The following is a 17,753-nucleotide window of genomic DNA, read 5'->3' as shown; positions in this document are numbered from 1 at the left end:
TAGGTCTGCTATTTTTGAAAAATCGTGAAAATGTGGCCCAAGTCTTTGAATATATATTCCCCGGTACAACATATTTCCAGATGTGGTTCCGCGGCCAATTACATATAATCTTGGGGGTCCTTGACAGGAAAATGTTTGAGAACGACCGACATAGAAACATAGGGTTTTCTTTTCAGAAAACTGTCAGGATTTAAGACGACATTTGTAGAATCGTTTTCCGCCCAGAATGGGTTAAGAAAAGAGAGAAAGCGCTTACTGAGTTGGCAGCAGAGACATAACAGTGGGGGTGGAAAAAAGCTATCGTATAGTATACACCCTATGGAGATGACATGTAGGGCATTCATACCCATGCTTTGCTGGGTGAGCTGGGCGGAGATTAAAGCAGGCAGCAAACATGGAGACTTTCAGCAGGTGCTGCTAATCAATTGGATCTGGCTGAGAGGCAAGCAGTCTGAGGAAATGGGAACAATAAGGTATAGGTCATGGCTTGCTGAGTTGTCTTTTGTTATCATTATCACTGATATTGCAAGTATAGCCGAGGCACCAGTATGATTTTAGGCATGGGGTGTAGTTGGATGTGGTTAAAGTTATAAGGTCATCTCTATGGAGGGAGTGTAAAGAGTAGATTGCTTTGACAAAATGGTCTAGCACTTAGCCATGTCCTTGCTATAGCTTGTCTGTTTATGTGTGGTATACGTGGCTTGTTTAAAGATCTGTTTGGTAGTTAATTTGTGGTTGTTTGACGGGGTTTTTTTTGTGTGTGTGATATGCAGGCTATTGTGGTAATTTGTTTACAAGACTGCTGCTATGCTTGTTCTGTTTAGAGATGGGAATATTTACCATGCGCCAATGGCATTACAGTACAGTACAGTACAGTACAGTACAGTACAGTACAGTACAGTACAGTACAGTACATGTTCTACTTGCCCAAAGTTCATGCCCACTTGTCCAAAAAGTAAATCGTCCATTATGAAATCATAGGCACAATTTGAATTACCGTTCAATTTCACTTTTTTCTCTCTCAATTTTGATGCCAAAGCCACACAAAAAAGTGACCTACGTGGTCGGTTAAGACAGGTTAGGGTTAGCGACCTACGTGGCCGGTTAAGACTGAGGTTAGCGCTATAGCGACATACGTGGCCGCTTAAGACTGAGGTTTAAAATGCAAGTTGTAGTTCCTTCATGATACAATTTTCTCCGTGGCACTGGTGGCTGAGTTCACGATAGATTCAAATGCAGAATAGGCATTCGGTGCTTGCAGATACACTTAAGCAGACCAGACTCGGGACATTAGCATATAAGTTGGAGTGAGATTTAACCACCTACGGACCTGCTGCCCCTATAGCCATTATAACCATTTGATTCTGCAATGATTACATCTCCAGCGGAACATTCTGATAATTCCTAGATTCCTTTGCACATGTAGAAACAATTCAGTGTTAAACGATGTCCCTTCAGCAATTAAGCTCTTATTTGTGGAACTTTTTCTTTTCTTCTCAGGTTTATATTGTATACTATACTGTACCTCATTTTCACTTTTTCTTTCAATTTACTTAATTTATTTATTGAATTTGAATCAAACATACATGTAAACGAAACGACTGACTTATTGACAATACATAGAACCCAAAACAAAACAAGACCATATTATACGTACAATACACACAAGGGGAGATATCTGCTTCTCTATTGATGATCATAATACATAAGTACCCCCCCCCCCATGTGTGTTAGATGTATTGTATATATTATTATTTCTGTTGGTGTAAACAGGATAGGCACAATAAGCCACTGGCTTCAGCCTATACCTTCTTTTTGGTCATCTGTTTCTACAGGTTAAACGGGTTTAACTGAATTTATACAAAATCAGGTCCTGTGGTAGAGACACGAGTAATCCATCTAAACCAGTAAATCTGTGAAGACTTCAATTTTCACTCGTGTGCTTGAAGATGCAATTGCAATTTGCTAAGGAGGTATCTGATAGGCCTACAGAAATAAGTTCAAATAACTATGTTTCGGCCAACAGAGAGAAGGTATTCAATATGCTTTTTTAAAAACTGGTTTAAACTACAAATGACTTGACCAAAGGTCAAAATCATTTTGTTTTGGTTTTGTTCGAGCACAGCATAAAATGGCTACCTAACTACCTTGATTAATAACCCTGAGGCAACGAGGCATCTGTTCCAACCTTTACATGTCCTCTTCCAATAAAATATAATTCACAACAGACTTACGGACAACTTAATTTCTGGCCTATAACAACCTGTGTGGGGTTTTTTTTTTTCAATTAACAAAGCACGTTTGTTTTTGGAAATGTCCACAGAGCTCAATCATAAGCCGGTGTTTCATAGTGAAACATCACCACACGTCTATACTTTCCGATTAATAAACCAGTTCTCCTCATTTGCCCCTTTCCCCCAGCTACAAAACTGAAAGCTTTCATTTATATTCACCAAAACAGCCTGCTCATTTTGTATTTCATGCTCAACTTAACCTGGGAATGTTTTCTGCATTGAACGAGGAACCCATTATTTCTCTTTTTTTTTAATGGCAGCAGATTGTGAATCAGCCAAGCAGGAGTTTTTGGCTCACCTTTCCTACATTCTAAAAAACGTGGAAAAGGAACTGCCTGCAGTGCTATTATTATTGTTGTCGTCGTTGTTGTTGTTGTTGTTATTAGTATATTCTTTTCAAGATGCGGGTCCGTGGCCAAATACATAATAATTGTGGAGGTCCATGAACAGGTTTGCAGCACCACTGACATACTGTAGCAAACATACTGTAGGTTTTTCAGAAAACTGGACATTTTGTAGAATCGGCCTCAGGTCTTAATCATAGACTCCTAATGGGTTAAAATAAAAATGTAAACATTCTTTAAATACCAAAGCTGTGTAAATGGCTACAGAAGAAACATTGCTTTATTTATTTTTACCTACTCTACATTCTTTCTATAATTTTGTTCATCGATGCTCAGCTATGACTTCGACTTCCAAAATAAAAAGGGCAGTGAAGTGTTATACCTGTTAATTCCAGCAGTAATGTCATCAGTTATAGGCTAGACCGAGCAGATTCTCTCCCCTCTCGGAGCAGTGTGTGTGAGCAGGCGCAGACCGTCCAGCAGCAGCCATGCACTCTGTGATAAATCACTGGGAGAAGTCGAGCTCCCTTCCGACTGCAGCACTGGGACCAACATAGTATTAATCCATTTTGTGCGGGGAAACCCTTTTGGTGTTATAGCATAATGTCATGCTTTAGCTATTGAAAAAATAGCAGATCTACAAGCTCGTATAGCGCGCCACCGAGTGGCGCGCTACGAGCTTGTAGGTCTGAACGTAGAACGACTGACATAGAAACATAGCTTTTTCAGAAAACTGTCAGGATGTAGAAGACATTTTTAGAATCTGATCTCAGGTCAGAATGGCTTAATCACATTGGGACAGATTATTACCCGTCCCCCATCCATCTTCCCACGCTGACTTTGCAGGGCCTAAACAAACAATAGTGTCTGGGTATTAGCTGCAAAGTACTGTTTATCCCATTTAGGCCTGACCTGAACATTAAAAAAAAAAAAATCTTCTAAATTCCTCCAGTTTTCTGGAAAAAAATATTTTGACGATTTTTCCAAAAATAGCAGACCTACAAGCTCGTATAGCGCGCCACTCGGTACGCTATGAGCTTGTAGATCTGCTATTTTTCAATTAGCTAAACTATAACGATGTTTAAAACACCAAACGGTGGTTCCTCCCGCGCCTCCAAAATGGGTTATTATGAGATGGCGGCAGAGACGCGCTGTAATGGAACCTCGGGCGAGGGGAGTATAATCTGCACACACCCCCCCCCCCCCCTGTTGTCTCTCCTCCGTGAGCTGGAGGGGGAAAAAAAGCCACTCTGCGGGGGGGGGGGGTGCCCATGCACTGTCCCACGACGACGTTTTGTTTTCCGCGACTTTCCGGCCGATCGAGGCGTGATTTGTGTTTTTTTCGCCCCGTGGCGAAGACGGATGATCGCAATGAAGCCTGATGAGTTCTGTATAGGCCGGTGTGGTATTATTATAGCACAACGGATCACCGTTGTCAAAGTAAAGCAACATCGTAAAGTATATGGCAACAACAATGGGGTTTTGTTGGGGATGGGTGTGGTGGTGGGACATTATAAAAATAGCTAAAATAGCAGATCTATATAAGCTCGTCATGATGTGTCGCAAGCTTGCAGATCAGCTATTTTAGCTATTTGTTGTATACAATATAAAGAAGTACTGTGTATATTAGGCTTACGTGGTTGAGAAAACGTATATACACATCGAATGCTCCTCCATGGCGAGTTGACATCAAGACTGCACTCGTTTGCACTGCTGGGGAGAAGCTGAAGGAGTTATACAATAATGCTCTCATGGTCGCGCGGTCATCGAAATGATAGTTGCATATTGTTGTTGTACTCTAATTGTATGTGTGCACACAGGAAAACGTACAGCATAGGCTCTGTGGTGCAATGAACCTCGGAGCCACAATAGATAGCGAAGCCAACGTGGAATGGACCTCGAGGGGTCTTTTAAAGCGTTAACATGACTGTTTGTTTGTGTGTGTGTGTGTGTGTGTGTGTGTGTGTGTGTGTTTGTGTTTGATGTTACAGCATCTCCAACCGCCCCTTCGCTGGGATCGGAGCATTTCAAGCCGTGCCACGAGAAGGACCTGGCCTACTGCCTGAACGACGGAGAATGCTTTGTCATCGAGACGCTGAGCGGACCCCACAAGCACTGCAAGTAAGTGGCTCTGCTCTGCTCCCTTCGCTGTGACATTGTTTCTATATATCGCTCCCCCTCCTCCTCCCACTGTACTCTCTCTCTCTCTCTCTCTCTCTCTCTCTCTCTGCTGCTCCCTCCTTCCCGTTTCCCCTCGTCTTCCAACCCATCCTCATTTCCGCACCGCCTCTGCTCCTAATTCCTCTCCTCCTCCCGCCCCCCCCCATCCTCCATCCCCATCTTTTTTCACCTCTTGAGTATACTTCTTCTTCTCCGTCCATTTCTTATTCATCTCCTGGCTTCGTTAGTATGCGGAGGAGTGCAAGGTGTTATCCCTCTCCTGCGGTAACTCACCGTATAGGGGGGGAGTAGCAGAGTATATATACTGTACGTGTACAGTACAATTTTCCAGTAGTGTGTTGTAGTTTTTTTTTTCTTTTTCTCCCCATCAAAACTGGGGTATAGCTTGGACCAAAGCTACATTTACCGAGCCCCCCGGCTTTCATTTCGTCAAAGTTGTGTTTATATTGCGTGGAAATGCAGTTTTTAAAAGCTCTGATTGATGACGAGAACGGCATGGCATTATGGTGCCTTCAAGTACTGTAGAGAGAGAGCTCTGTTATTCGAGACCTTTTTCCACCCAAATTCACATGGATTATACTTTCACAGCGGCATTGCGAGAGGTTTTCAGGGTTTTCCTCAGTGTCGGCATTTGGACGTGGAAGGTTCCTTTGCCCAAGTGTCCATATACGTAGTTGAATCGGGTGTGAGAATGTGTGGTATATATACTGGGATATGGATCAAGCCTCATGCATATTACAATTCTCGCTCGGTTAACTACTTTTTGAGTATAGTGTAGGTTCCTTAACAGCGGCTACACAGTATGTCTGCTTTGTACTGTGGTGTGTAATGACACGGCTTATGGTCTGTTTTTTTTATACTTCGCCTAGAAACCACCGTGGGCAACATCTTTAAAATGGACTGTATAAGTCGCCTTCTCTCCCATTGTGAAAAATTAAATGACTAAAAAAAAAAACTCAGCTTGGTTAGCGGCTGCAGCAGAGAGAGATGTAATTAAAATATAAAGTGGGTTAAAAGTGGAATGATTTCAGAGAGAAACGGGCCTTGATGGCCAGAGTGGGAGAGCTCCCGAGGCGAAGGGGCTCTCTCTGGAGAGAAGTGGGTATACCCCTCCTGTGGTGTATAGGCCTACACAGCACTGGCTGTCTCTCTCTGGAGAGAAGTGGGTATACCCCCTGTGGTGTATAGGCCTACACAGCACTGGCTGTCTCTCTCTGGAGAGAAGTGGGTATACCCCCCTGTGGTGTTCTAGGCCTACACAGTACTGGCTATGTCTCTCTCTGGAGAGAAGTGGGTATACCCCCCTGTGGTGTTCTAGGCCTACACAGTACTGGCTGTCTCTCTCTGGAGAGAAGTGGGTATACCCCCCTGTGGTGTTCTAGGCCTACACAGTACTGGCTCTCCCTGGAGAGAAGTGGGTATACCCCCCCTGTGGTGTGTAGGCCTACACAGTACTGGCTGTCTCTCTCTGGAGAGAAGTGGGTATACCCCCCTGTGGTGTTCTAGGCCTACACAGTACTGGCTCTCTCTGGAGAGAAGTGGGTATACCCCCCTGTGGTGTATAGGCCTACACAGCACTGGCTGTCTCTCTCTGGAGAGAAGTGGGTATACCCCCCTGTGGTGTGTAGGCCTACACAGTACTGGCTGTCTCTCTCTGGAGAGAAGTGGGTAGACCCCCCTGTGGTGTTCTAGGCCTACACAGTACTGGCTCTCCCTGGAGAGAAGTGGGTATACCCCCCTGTGGTGTATAGGCCTACACAGCACTGTCTCTCTCTGGAGAGAAGTGGGTATACCCCCCTGTGGTGTGTAGGCCTACACAGTACTGTCTCTCTCTGGAGAGAAGTGGGTAGACCCCCTGTGGTGTGTAGGCCTACACAGTACTGTCTCTCTCTGGAGAGAAGTGGGTAGACCCCCCTGTGGTGTGTAGGCCTACACAGTACTGGCTGTCTCTGGAGATAAGTGGGTATACCCCCCTGTGGTGTTCTAGGCCTACACAGTACTAGCTCTCTCTGGAGAGAAGTGGGTATACCCCCCTGTGGTGTATAGGCCTACACAGTACTGTCTCTCTCTGGAGAGAAGTGGGTATACCCCCCTGTGGTGTGTAGGCCTACACAGTACTGTCTCTCTCTGGAGAGAAGTGGGTATACCCCCCTGTGGTGTTCTAGGCCTACACAGTACTGGCTCTCTCTGGAGAGAAGTGGGTATACCCCCCTGTGGTGTATAGGCCTACACAGTACTGGCTGTCTCTGCTGTTGGTAGTTCACCCTGGCTGACTCAACGCTGCCCTTCTACTGTACTGTATGTGGACCAGCGTATCTATCCATCTGATTTAATAACCGGAAAAATATGCCATCTCGAATGGCTGTTGTTTGTACAGTACATACAAAGGGATGCACACGCGGCATGCCATGATCTATTGTGGAACTCGTCATCAAAAGGACTTCAGAATTTCATGAATCTTCAATGAGAATGTACACAAACATTCCTGTGTCATTCCATCCGTGTTTCATCTCTGTGTTATAGCCCCAGACATCTTTACATCTTTTACATCAGATGATGTTGTTTGTTGTTGGTTGATGGCGAGCCAGATTACAGAGAAGTTGTCTGCATTAAGACCACACAGTCCACACCAATGCAACTCCTTTGCGATAATGCAACTACTTGCAACCATTATCTCCAATGGCAGTTTTTCAAGGAGTTGCTTGGTGTGGACTGGCCTCGAAACTGTTTTGTTCCAACGAGTTGCGACTACAGTACAGTACCGTAGTTGCATTGGTGTGGTCTGACCTTTTAGAGATATAGCCTGCACCTTTGACCCTAGCATAGAGGAAGCTTTTATATGACTAAGGTTTTATGACTACCATACCAACCATGACTTTCTCCATACCATCTCATTGTTGGGCTATACGTGCAGAGTATTTGTTTTTATCGGGCAGCCACATATACCCACAGACTGGTTGTTGGAGGATTTCAACAACTTGGGATGCTGGAAAGGAGGCAAAAAGGCTGGCAAAGTATTGTGCCGTCTGTCTCTGCGATAATTGGCAGCCACCGCAGCCGGAGCGGAGTTACTATACTACTTACATTGTTACTACTTACTGTATACCCACTGAGTATGTGTCATGCTTATTGTATCATGTACTGTATCATGAAGACGTACAGTATACCAGAGTACTGAGTGGCATGCTTATTGTATCATACTGTAGGAAGACATATATGCCATGAATCATGCTTTTGTGAAGTTAACTGCCCACCAGTGCGTACGTGCGTGCGTGCGCGCATCCGGTGAGGGAAATTCAATTGTCATAGCAGAACTGCAGTAAGAAACGCATGACAGATCCACGTAAGAGAGAGATAAATCTGATAGAATGGACATACAGTATAGAGTTTCAGGTAGAGCAGGGTGTGTAGAGCAGTGTTTTCTCAAACTTTGATGTTTCTGTAAAGTCTGAGTCCCCTCCTCCACCCCCGTTTCCCCAAATCCGATTAGCCGGAATGAGACGACGTATGGTAAGAGCGCCCCTCACTTCACACGGGTGTGATTTTTATTAAATTATCAATATTTTTGAGGTGCTACATGTCCCCTTAAGACTAAACCACACAAGGTGTTCCAGTAGAGTGGTTGAGGTCTATGGTCTGGAGCCAGGCCACCAACATAGAGTGGGTGATGTCTATGGTCTGGAGCCAGGCCACCAACATCATGGAGAGATGAGAAGGTGGAGGACTGGATAACGGTCAAAGAAAGCGCTCTGCCATAAGGAGCTCTACCCTTCAGTATAGTGAGGTACAGTGTATAGCCATGGAAGAACAGGAAGAAAGAGAGAATAGGGTGTGACATGCAAAGGGAGCTGTGTGTGTGTGTGTGTGTGTGTGTGTGTGTGTGTGTGTGTGTGTGTGTGTGTGTGTGTGTGTGTGTGTGTGTGTGTGTGTGTGCGCGCGTGCGTGCACACGCTTCCCTCCTATTCATTGCTATGACAACATAATTGCGGGCATGTGTTGTGTTGAAGACTGAACATTCAGTGCATGCGTGTATATTCCTGCACTATACCTGGCCTGCATTGAGTGACCTCGGTACATAGAATTTGATCTATTGAAGATTCTGACCTTTGTTGTATTGTTCTTTCTGCTTTGGCAATGTAAACGTATGTTTTCTCATGCCAATATGAAGCCCATTGAATTGAATTGCATGCTGCGACAGCCATGAACCCGGACTGTGCGTGCATGTAAAAAATCAAGCACTTTAATTCTTAATTTTGAATCTCTTTAATGGTATGAATTGATTGATTCTGAAATTAGCAGTTCACACAATTGATGGTATAATAAGCGACGCCAGCTACAAAACTATATATTCCAAGCATATACATGGACAATTCATAATCTATCTTATGATTGACTTACAAATGAGTCAATTCAATAAATGCAGAGATGAAGTTGTTTTGCGAATGAAACATTTTGTTGAATAAAAGATAAAACATTTTGGCAATTGGACTGTTAACGGTTAATGAATAAGATTAGCCTTTAACCCATTTTGGGCGGGAACCCCTTTTGGTGTTTTAAACATTATGTTATAATTTAGCTATTGAAAAATAGCAGATCTACAAGCTCATGGCGCGCCACCGAGTGGCGCGCTACGAGCTTGTAGGTCTGCTATTTTTGAAAAATCGTGAAAATATTTAGAAGATGTTTTTTATTTATTTTGAGGTCAGGCCTAAATGGGTTAATAGGGAGAACCCCAGAGTCTAGACGCTGGTGGTGGTGGCGGCAGTGTAGCCTGGTTAATAAACCAGACTAATATCGCACGGACCGTGGGATATTAGTCTGGGGAGGCTCAGCTTGGATTTCATTTCCAGGGCGGCGGGTTGAAACATTTTCTCTTTGACGCAATTGGTCAGAGCTACTGTCAGTCAAAGATCTCAAGCATTGAAAGTCACTGTACTAAACCCCGCCCATATTGCATACCGTGTCCCGATTGGCCGCCCCATTTCTCTGGTGTAGGAAATGGGCGTACAATTGAGCCTCTCCAGACCGTAATCCGCCGGCAGGCAAATTTTTCTTTTTGCCAACGGCTGATTCGGTCTGGTTTATTAACCAGGCTAGTGGCAGTGCAGATGGACCGATCCTTCCTTCTCAACTGTGGACGTTTCAGACATGGCGGAGTTGGGGATGAGTTGCTTTTTGAATACTGAAAAGAGAATGACAAGTGTCAGTCAGAGGCAGTGATATAAAGTAAAGACATAGCGCCCAATCGCCAGATCGGCTAGAAATGCTCACACTTTCAAACTGTGAACGACAGGGTGTTTGTGAAGCATCCCCAGCAACAAAGGTGACTGTGGGAGAGAGAGAGGCAGCTTCCTTATTGAATTTACGCTTAGAGCTTTACATGTGTTGTATTTTAGAGGAGGTAATAATACTGTATAGTGTATAACGTAGAAATATATTGCAAATGAACAGTGGAGTAAGAACTTTTAGATATAGTGCTCTCTCTCTCTCTCTCTCTCTCTCTCTCTCTCCATTACATATGCGTGGAACTTGTGGATAGTGCAGGTTTTTTAAGGGAAATATGCATTATTATGGATATAAATAAGTAAACACTGATTCTCTGGCAAATAGATTCACGTTGTATTTGAACACATAATGGACAAATCCACACCTTGACATGAACACAGAAATAGCAGATCTACAAGCTCATAGCGCGCATAGTGGCGCGCTACGAGCTTGTGTAGGTCTGCTATTTTTGAAAAATCGAAGAACGACTGACACAGAAACATAGCTTTTTCAGAAAACTGTCATTTTTCAAACAGACATTTTTTTTTAGAATCTGATCTCAGGTCGAAATGGGTTAAAATCGATATTTCGATTCAGTTACTATATTGTTACGCCCCTAATAAATATGTTATCTGACAAAAACTTCTATTGGCATACTGAAAGAATTAATTTGTCCTCGTCCACGAAAGGAATGACAAATTTCACCCCAGGCATGCAGGGATCAATGCATAATCTAATTCAATTTGTGTTTACAGCAAATTGAGACAAATCAGGGTTTGGAGAAAACGTATAACGATCAATCCGTCAGATTAATGTGGATGAATCGAGTCGGTCCGTGGCGTGTATAAAATTCCTTCTGAAAATGAATCATTTTTTTATTTGCGCGATGAAACCCTGATCCCTTTCGCAATGATTTTTTTTCTCGCAAGAGTCATAACTCAACCATCAAGTGCCATTCCCAGCAGTGGTGTAAAAACAAGTTGGACGCTGTTGTTCCCCCAGAACAATGTTTAGCACTGTTGGTGCCCAATGCTATAGAGTGTTTGTCATCCTGAGGAGAATGCAGAGGAGGGATTCATCATGACTCACGCAGGCAGGCAGCCCAACTTTCTCTCCATATCCCTCACAGACTTTCTCTCGCATAAAGACATGTGTGCTGCACACGCTAACATGGACATGCGCCTACACAAACCATACCACACACACACACACACACACTTACCGGTAACTGTGTGTGCGTGTACACACCTACACAGCGCAGGTGCACAAACACTGTATAAACGCATCGTAATACAAAGTGCACACACACACACACCAACAGACGATGACCATGTGCACGCGCTTTAATTATGCAATCACAATTACCCATGCACACGTATGCACGCACACCGGTTCTCGTTGCTTGAGGCAACATGGCCAGGCAGTCAGTCATTAGTGTTCAGCTAACCAGTAAATTAGCCAGTGCTAAGATAACATTTCGTGAAAATGGAAGCAGGCCAAGGCATTCGGTATCTAAGAGGGAATTTGATTCATTAGTATAGCCTATACTTCAGTAGAGCAACATTTGTTCAGGTGTGAATTCTGTAATTAGCCAGTTGTACAATTACTGCAATAAGTGATTCACCTATACTGTGTGATGTATAGGCCTATATATAAACACACACACACACACACACACACACACACACACACACACACACACACACACACACACACACACTTAATTCTATCTTTGTCTTTCATTCTGTCTTTACCTCCCTCTCTCGGATCGTCGTACTTGGAGAGAGCGGAAGTCTGGAGGGCTCTCGGTTCTCTCATTTGTTTGAGACATCCGTCTACTCTAGAGCCAGGGGTTTTTGGCACTGCATCTAACCCCAGGCTGGGGGAAATTCGATTTCTCCCCCCCTGCAGTCGAGCTGTCGTAAAGGTCCTACAGTACCTGAGTCTAGTTGGCGACGAGGGCTATAGCTAAGCCCTGCTCCTATAGCCTCTGTCAGCGTGGGTATTCCAGAGCAATAGAAAGGCAAAAGGCCATTTCCTCTGGCAGTCTGTATATGGAAGCAACGGGGCTGGTAGATGGTAGTAGCTGAATTCCATTTGGGGTGACCAGATGTCCCTCTTTGCGTGGGACAGTCCCTCATCTCCAAGACTTTTCAGGCGTCCCACAAATTGAGACCCTGTCCGTCCCACGTTGTGACTGGCAGCCGGCAGGCTGCTAATATAGTTAGTCCCCTAATAGTCGGCCTTCTGTTTTAAAGCTCTCTCTCATTGTCTCTTCCTGCAAGATGTGTTTTTAAGCCTGTTGAAATAGCATGAAAATAAAGCATGATTTTTGAAAAACAAAATGTGAGATCACCAGAGGAGTTTATAAATGATATAGCCAATAGGCTTATATGGTTGAATATGACATCAAGGCGTTTAATAGCAACTCAAGTAGTAAGTTGCTAACCCGGTACTCCAGTATCGCTTGTGTGGGACGGGGGGGGACGTCCCACACAAGCGATACTTCTGTCCCTCAAATGAAGAGTTTGCATCTGGGAGATGAAGCACACATTATTATAAGTATAGAGGCAAACATGTTGACCTAATAATAGACCAAATCATTGAACGCTTCTCAGGAGACATACGGGGGCTGCAGCTTTACTGATAGAGAAAAGGGGGAAAAAAAGTAGTTTAGTTATAGGCCTATTGTCTGTATCAGCCGTTAGCATGCATAAATCTGTCCCCGTTACAATGCGCTGAGGTGGAGAGCCACACCTACCATCAGCTCTCATAGTACTACCATCAGCTCCTGCAGTATATACTTACCCCAAGCCGTGCTACTCATTATGCTGAGTTGGCTGGTGGCCCGAGGATCGAACGCGTGATCTTGTTGTCCAGAAGCGAGAGCTCTACCGACTACTATTACTCTATCGCCGATAGAAGAAAAGAGAAGGGCCCGTCGTTTGATTGTTTTTTCATTGAGAATCACAATAGAAGGATTATTGTTGTAAAGCCCGCCGCGATTGTATATAGCTATTATGTGATTTATACCATTCCTCGGCGCATTGAGATGTTTTTCCCTGAATGGAACGGATCTGGGAGAAAGACGGTTTGCAGTGGCATCTTTATTGCAAGCCAATGATTGCTTTAGCTGCACTCAATGAATCTGTCAATCATATACGCTGTCCTTTAAAGCATATCGATATATCTTATTTTACTGTTTTAGTTGAGGAGGAGTAGAGCCGACGTGTGTGGACCACGATGCGCTTTCTACACACACTCCGTCCTCACAAGGTCACTCAATTTCCAATTTCTCTCATTACCACTGATTTATTTATCCAGTATGTCCAATTTCTTTTTGGTTGAGATGAGCTTCAAATCAATTGTAGTGAATCACTTGTCATTCTATGTGATATATATGGATGCATGGATGGACACACATTTTGTCCAAAAACAATAGTGAGGTTTGTAGTTGAGGAATAGTGTAGCAGACAGTAGTGTGTTTTTATATACAGTATTTGCAATTTATCCGCAGGGGCCAATCAATGAATGCAACAGGGACCTGCTGAACAAGTTAGGAGAGGGGGGAAACAAGCGTAACTGTCCACAACTTTCAAACGAGCCACTTCTCTCTGGAGGATAACATCAGACTCATCCTCGTCCTCTGTCTCCTCTCTTCCCCCGTAGAGACTTTCAGACGGGGAGCACTGCTAACCGGAGCAGACAAGACTGCTCACAGGAATACAAATGAGAGAGGCAGGTTTATGCTCTCCGTTTTTGTGTGTAGCTATACAGATTAGTATTTACGGCTGTATATCTTATGTCCGTCTATAAATTCCAGTCATCGCTGTATTCATTCCCATTTTGTGCCCTGACATCAGGGTTCTAAAAATGTCTTCCACATCCTGACTATATAGCCTGGGCACCGTTTCATTCATGGGTATGTGATTCTGTCGTGGAAAGCCTGGAGTTTTCTGAAAAAAGCTACAGTATCTTTCTATGTCAGTCGATTTTTCAAAAATAGCAGATCTACAAGCTCGTAGCGCTACGAGCTTGTAGGTCTGCTATTTTTCAATAGCTAAAGCATAGCATAATGCTAACACCAAAAGGGGTTCCCGGCCCAAAATGGGTTAACATATCTCCATTATATACATTTGACTTTACACTTTATTGGTTATAAATTCAACCTGGAAGAGCAGCTCTTCAGAACCACGTAGCCTTATACAAAGAAACCGTGTCAGCCTATAGTTACACAGTCAAAGCAGTACATGATAAGTGAGTTGTATACTATGGAAGAGAGTGTGTGAGCTGTACTATATGGAAGAAAGTGTTAGCATGACGATAAAAGATACAAACACTAGTTTGGAACATTATAATTGACTCATGACCCCCTCACTGAGTCCCTGGTATCACTTACGACACGCGCGTGTGTGCATGTGACCAGATAATCCCCACTAGAGGTCTTCACGGGGTCCAATTTGACCAAACCAGAACCCAAAATTGACCCGCAAAAAATGGACCTGCTGCTATTATAAGAAGTCTAGCTCGGAACCGGAGCCGAACGGACCGACCTATTATAAGAAATATGAGGGCCGTACCCATACAAAGCCAGAGCAACTGAAAAGACCGAATGCCGACGTTATTATTAAGATTTGTATATTATTATTATTAAATAAATGACCTAAACGTAGTCTGCCTACCGCTCTTGGTGGTGCTGCAGTGCCGTTGGTCAATAAATAACGTATGAATGTATAATCCCAGAGTAGTAGACCAGCCAATCATTGCAGACAGTCTGTAAATAAAATAATAAACCCAAGTTTTCTTTAGATGTGTAGTAGTGTGTGTGTGTGTGTGTGTGTGTGTGTGTGTACCGTAATTTCCGGACTATAAGCCGCACCTTTTTACCCATGATTTGAACCCTGCGGCTTATACAACGGTGCGGCTTATCTATGGATTTTTACAGCCAACGCAGAGCCATCTAAGGCTCTGAGCTAACGAAACGGCCACTAGGGGGCCACCTGCGGCTTATAGTCCGGTGCGGCTTGTATACGTACATTTTTGGGATTTTCCCTAAATTTGGCTGGTGCGGCTTATATTCAGGTGCGCCTTATAGTCCGGAAATTACGGTAATCTTTCTTCTCATAGCTTCATTGCTAATCCACCCTTAAGTTATGTCGCAGCAGTTATCTATAATTATCGGCTTGGGAGTTCCCGTTGTGTACTTTGACAGCGCCTATACTTCCTCACTGCAGTCAACGTGACGCGTCCACGCAAGTGTGGTAGAGTAGACATTTCTGTTTTGGCATTGAATGTCATGATGAGTGAATGGAAAATGGTGAAGAGAAAATGTTCTGTCTGTAAGCAATGCTTGACCCATAAGTGGAAACACTTTTGAGCGCTTATCATCGCTGTCACCACCAGCTGCAGTATATCGCCTTTTGGAAGTCCTGCTTCCAGTGGAACAGGAATATAAAACAGTCGGTTGACAAGACGGCAGTCTCTTGCCAATGCCTTCCAATTATGTAGCAGTTCAGAAACAAAACATAGCCAATGTATTTGCGGCCCCTTTCCGGTGGTTTGAGGTTTTGTCAACTAATGAAAACGCTTGATCCATGTTACACCTGTTACGCCTGCCTGTACATTTTATAGCATCAAAGTCATCCCTGACCTCTATGAAACAATGCCTAAAGGCGTTGAAGATTAATTGGGCTGAGACAATTTACAATTTAGGCATTTGGCAGACGCTCTTAATCCAGAGCGATTTACATTACCATGGCAATGCATTCACATACACAAAAGTATTTATCACGAAACATACGTAAGCTAACAGTGACCGTAACAGTGGAATATCTATAATGAAACTATACTATATACTATACAGTATAATTATACAGTATAATTATACTATAAAGTGCTATGACAACATAAAATGAAATTGTAGTGCTGTCTACGTAACATGCTATAAGCCTGTATAAAATGCTATCTAAGTCTACATAAAGTGCTATCTGAGGGGCTATAGGGCAAGACACTGAACCTTGCATTCACCACGGACATACATAATACTGGGCAACAGAGAGCTACCGCTCTGTGATCGTCCACTATATGTCAGACAGGGTGACGAATAGCACATTACGGCAAAATCATCCCCCTATATCTGGAAGTCTCGCGGGTGGGCACTTGGCAGAGAGAATTGAGAAATATTACTCAAAACCTCGCTGAAAACTGAACTGTCTCCATGAGCAGTGGAAATGGAAACGACCCCCACCACCATCAGTGATCCTCCGTCTGGGAAGGATTTGATTCTCGGATCCATATAGGGCACCATGCAGGAAGATGAGAACAGTGCAATCCTCAAAGGAGCTATAGAGCAAGCAGCCCCATTATACAGGACCTGGAAAGGAGGATGTATACACACACCGACAAGACCCTGATCTTCATAATTACCTCCAAAAAGCCATCAGCCCTTGATCCCGGGTTCAAATCCCTGCCCTTCCTTCCCCTAGATGATATTGCGTGTGGGCTATATACGAGCTGTCAAGGATGAGGTGCACTTTTTTCTTCCTTGAGGCTAAAGTGTACTTTATATAAATAGATGTTTCCCCCACTTTTATTATCCCACGAGTAGTCAAAGCTATAAGAGACACTTTTAAATGGGATTGCTTTGTCTTTGTTTTCTTCTTAACCCATTCTGACCTGAGATCAGATTCATACGAGGTTTCCACTGGACACACACTGGTCTGATGAACCCATTCTGACCTGAGATCAGATTCTAAAAATGTCAGTCGTTCTTCGAATTTTTCAAAAATAGCAGACCTACAAGCTCATATCGCGCCACTCGGTGGCGCGATATGAGCTTGTAGATCTGCTATTTTTCAATAGGTAAAGCATAACATGATGCTAACACCAAAATGGGTGCCCGGTCAGAATGGGTTAAAAACTCATTCAGTGCCACACCTGGTGGGACACCAGTTTTGGCTTGCCACCGAAGCCCCATTATAAATAAAAGAAAAAAATTGTAAATTATATTGTGCATGTAATGTGCATATCATCACCTGCACACCAGATTAGAGGAGTTTTCGAAATATGGATTAATACAAAATTAAAACTAAATAAAAAATAAAGACACCAGGGGGAGGCGTCCAAAGGCGTCATGTGGCATGGAATTAGTTTTTAAAGATCTGGGGGTCCCTCCCTATCTGGTTAGAGATGGTTAGATGGAAAGAATTATCACCCCAACCTCCCCATGCTCCATATAGGGTGATCTGTGCAGGAGTTGGCTGAGCACGGCAAAGCTTTACAATGACAGAACATTTAAATGTGTATGTGAGATGTAAAGTAGTCTTAAGCACACCTATACATGCATGCACACACACACACACACACACACACACACACACAAAGAAGTTGATATGGTAAAGATAGCTCCCTCAGTTAACACGCACGCACACACATACATACAGTACCAACCATAGATATATATATATAAAGTCTAGATGGCTTAAGATGGAGTTTCTGGCGTCGTTCACCCGGCAGCCATCTTACTTCGGGGCTACAGTACAGTACAGTACAGTACAGTACAGTATGTTCAATGGCAATGTTTTTCAATGGCAACAAAAACAGTCATAACTCGCTCAAATCTTGACGGATTTACAAACGGGTTGGTTTATTACAAACGTCAACGTGGCTA

General features: G+C 43.6%; 1 protein-coding gene across 1 annotated transcript in view; it reads left to right on the top strand.

Annotated features, from left to right (window-relative positions):
• The window catches only part of nrg3a (neuregulin 3a), a gene marked incomplete at both ends in the record, with an annotated part of 467,076 nt that overhangs the window by 292,761 nt on the left and 156,562 nt on the right, over positions 1 to 17,753 (top strand). The window contains one exon of the mRNA XM_080782991.1: positions 4,630 to 4,759. Within this exon, the coding sequence (XP_080639117.1) occupies positions 4,630 to 4,759 (130 nt within the window). The remainder of the gene's footprint in view (positions 1 to 4,629; positions 4,760 to 17,753) is intronic.

Source organism: Protomyctophum bolini, assembly GCF_963924005.1.
Source record: "Protomyctophum bolini genome assembly, chromosome: 14".
Lineage (NCBI taxonomy): Eukaryota > Metazoa > Chordata > Actinopteri > Myctophiformes > Myctophidae > Protomyctophum > Protomyctophum bolini.
The sequence above is the reverse complement of the archived record's forward strand: the minus strand, read 5'-3'. Positions and strand labels throughout refer to the sequence as shown.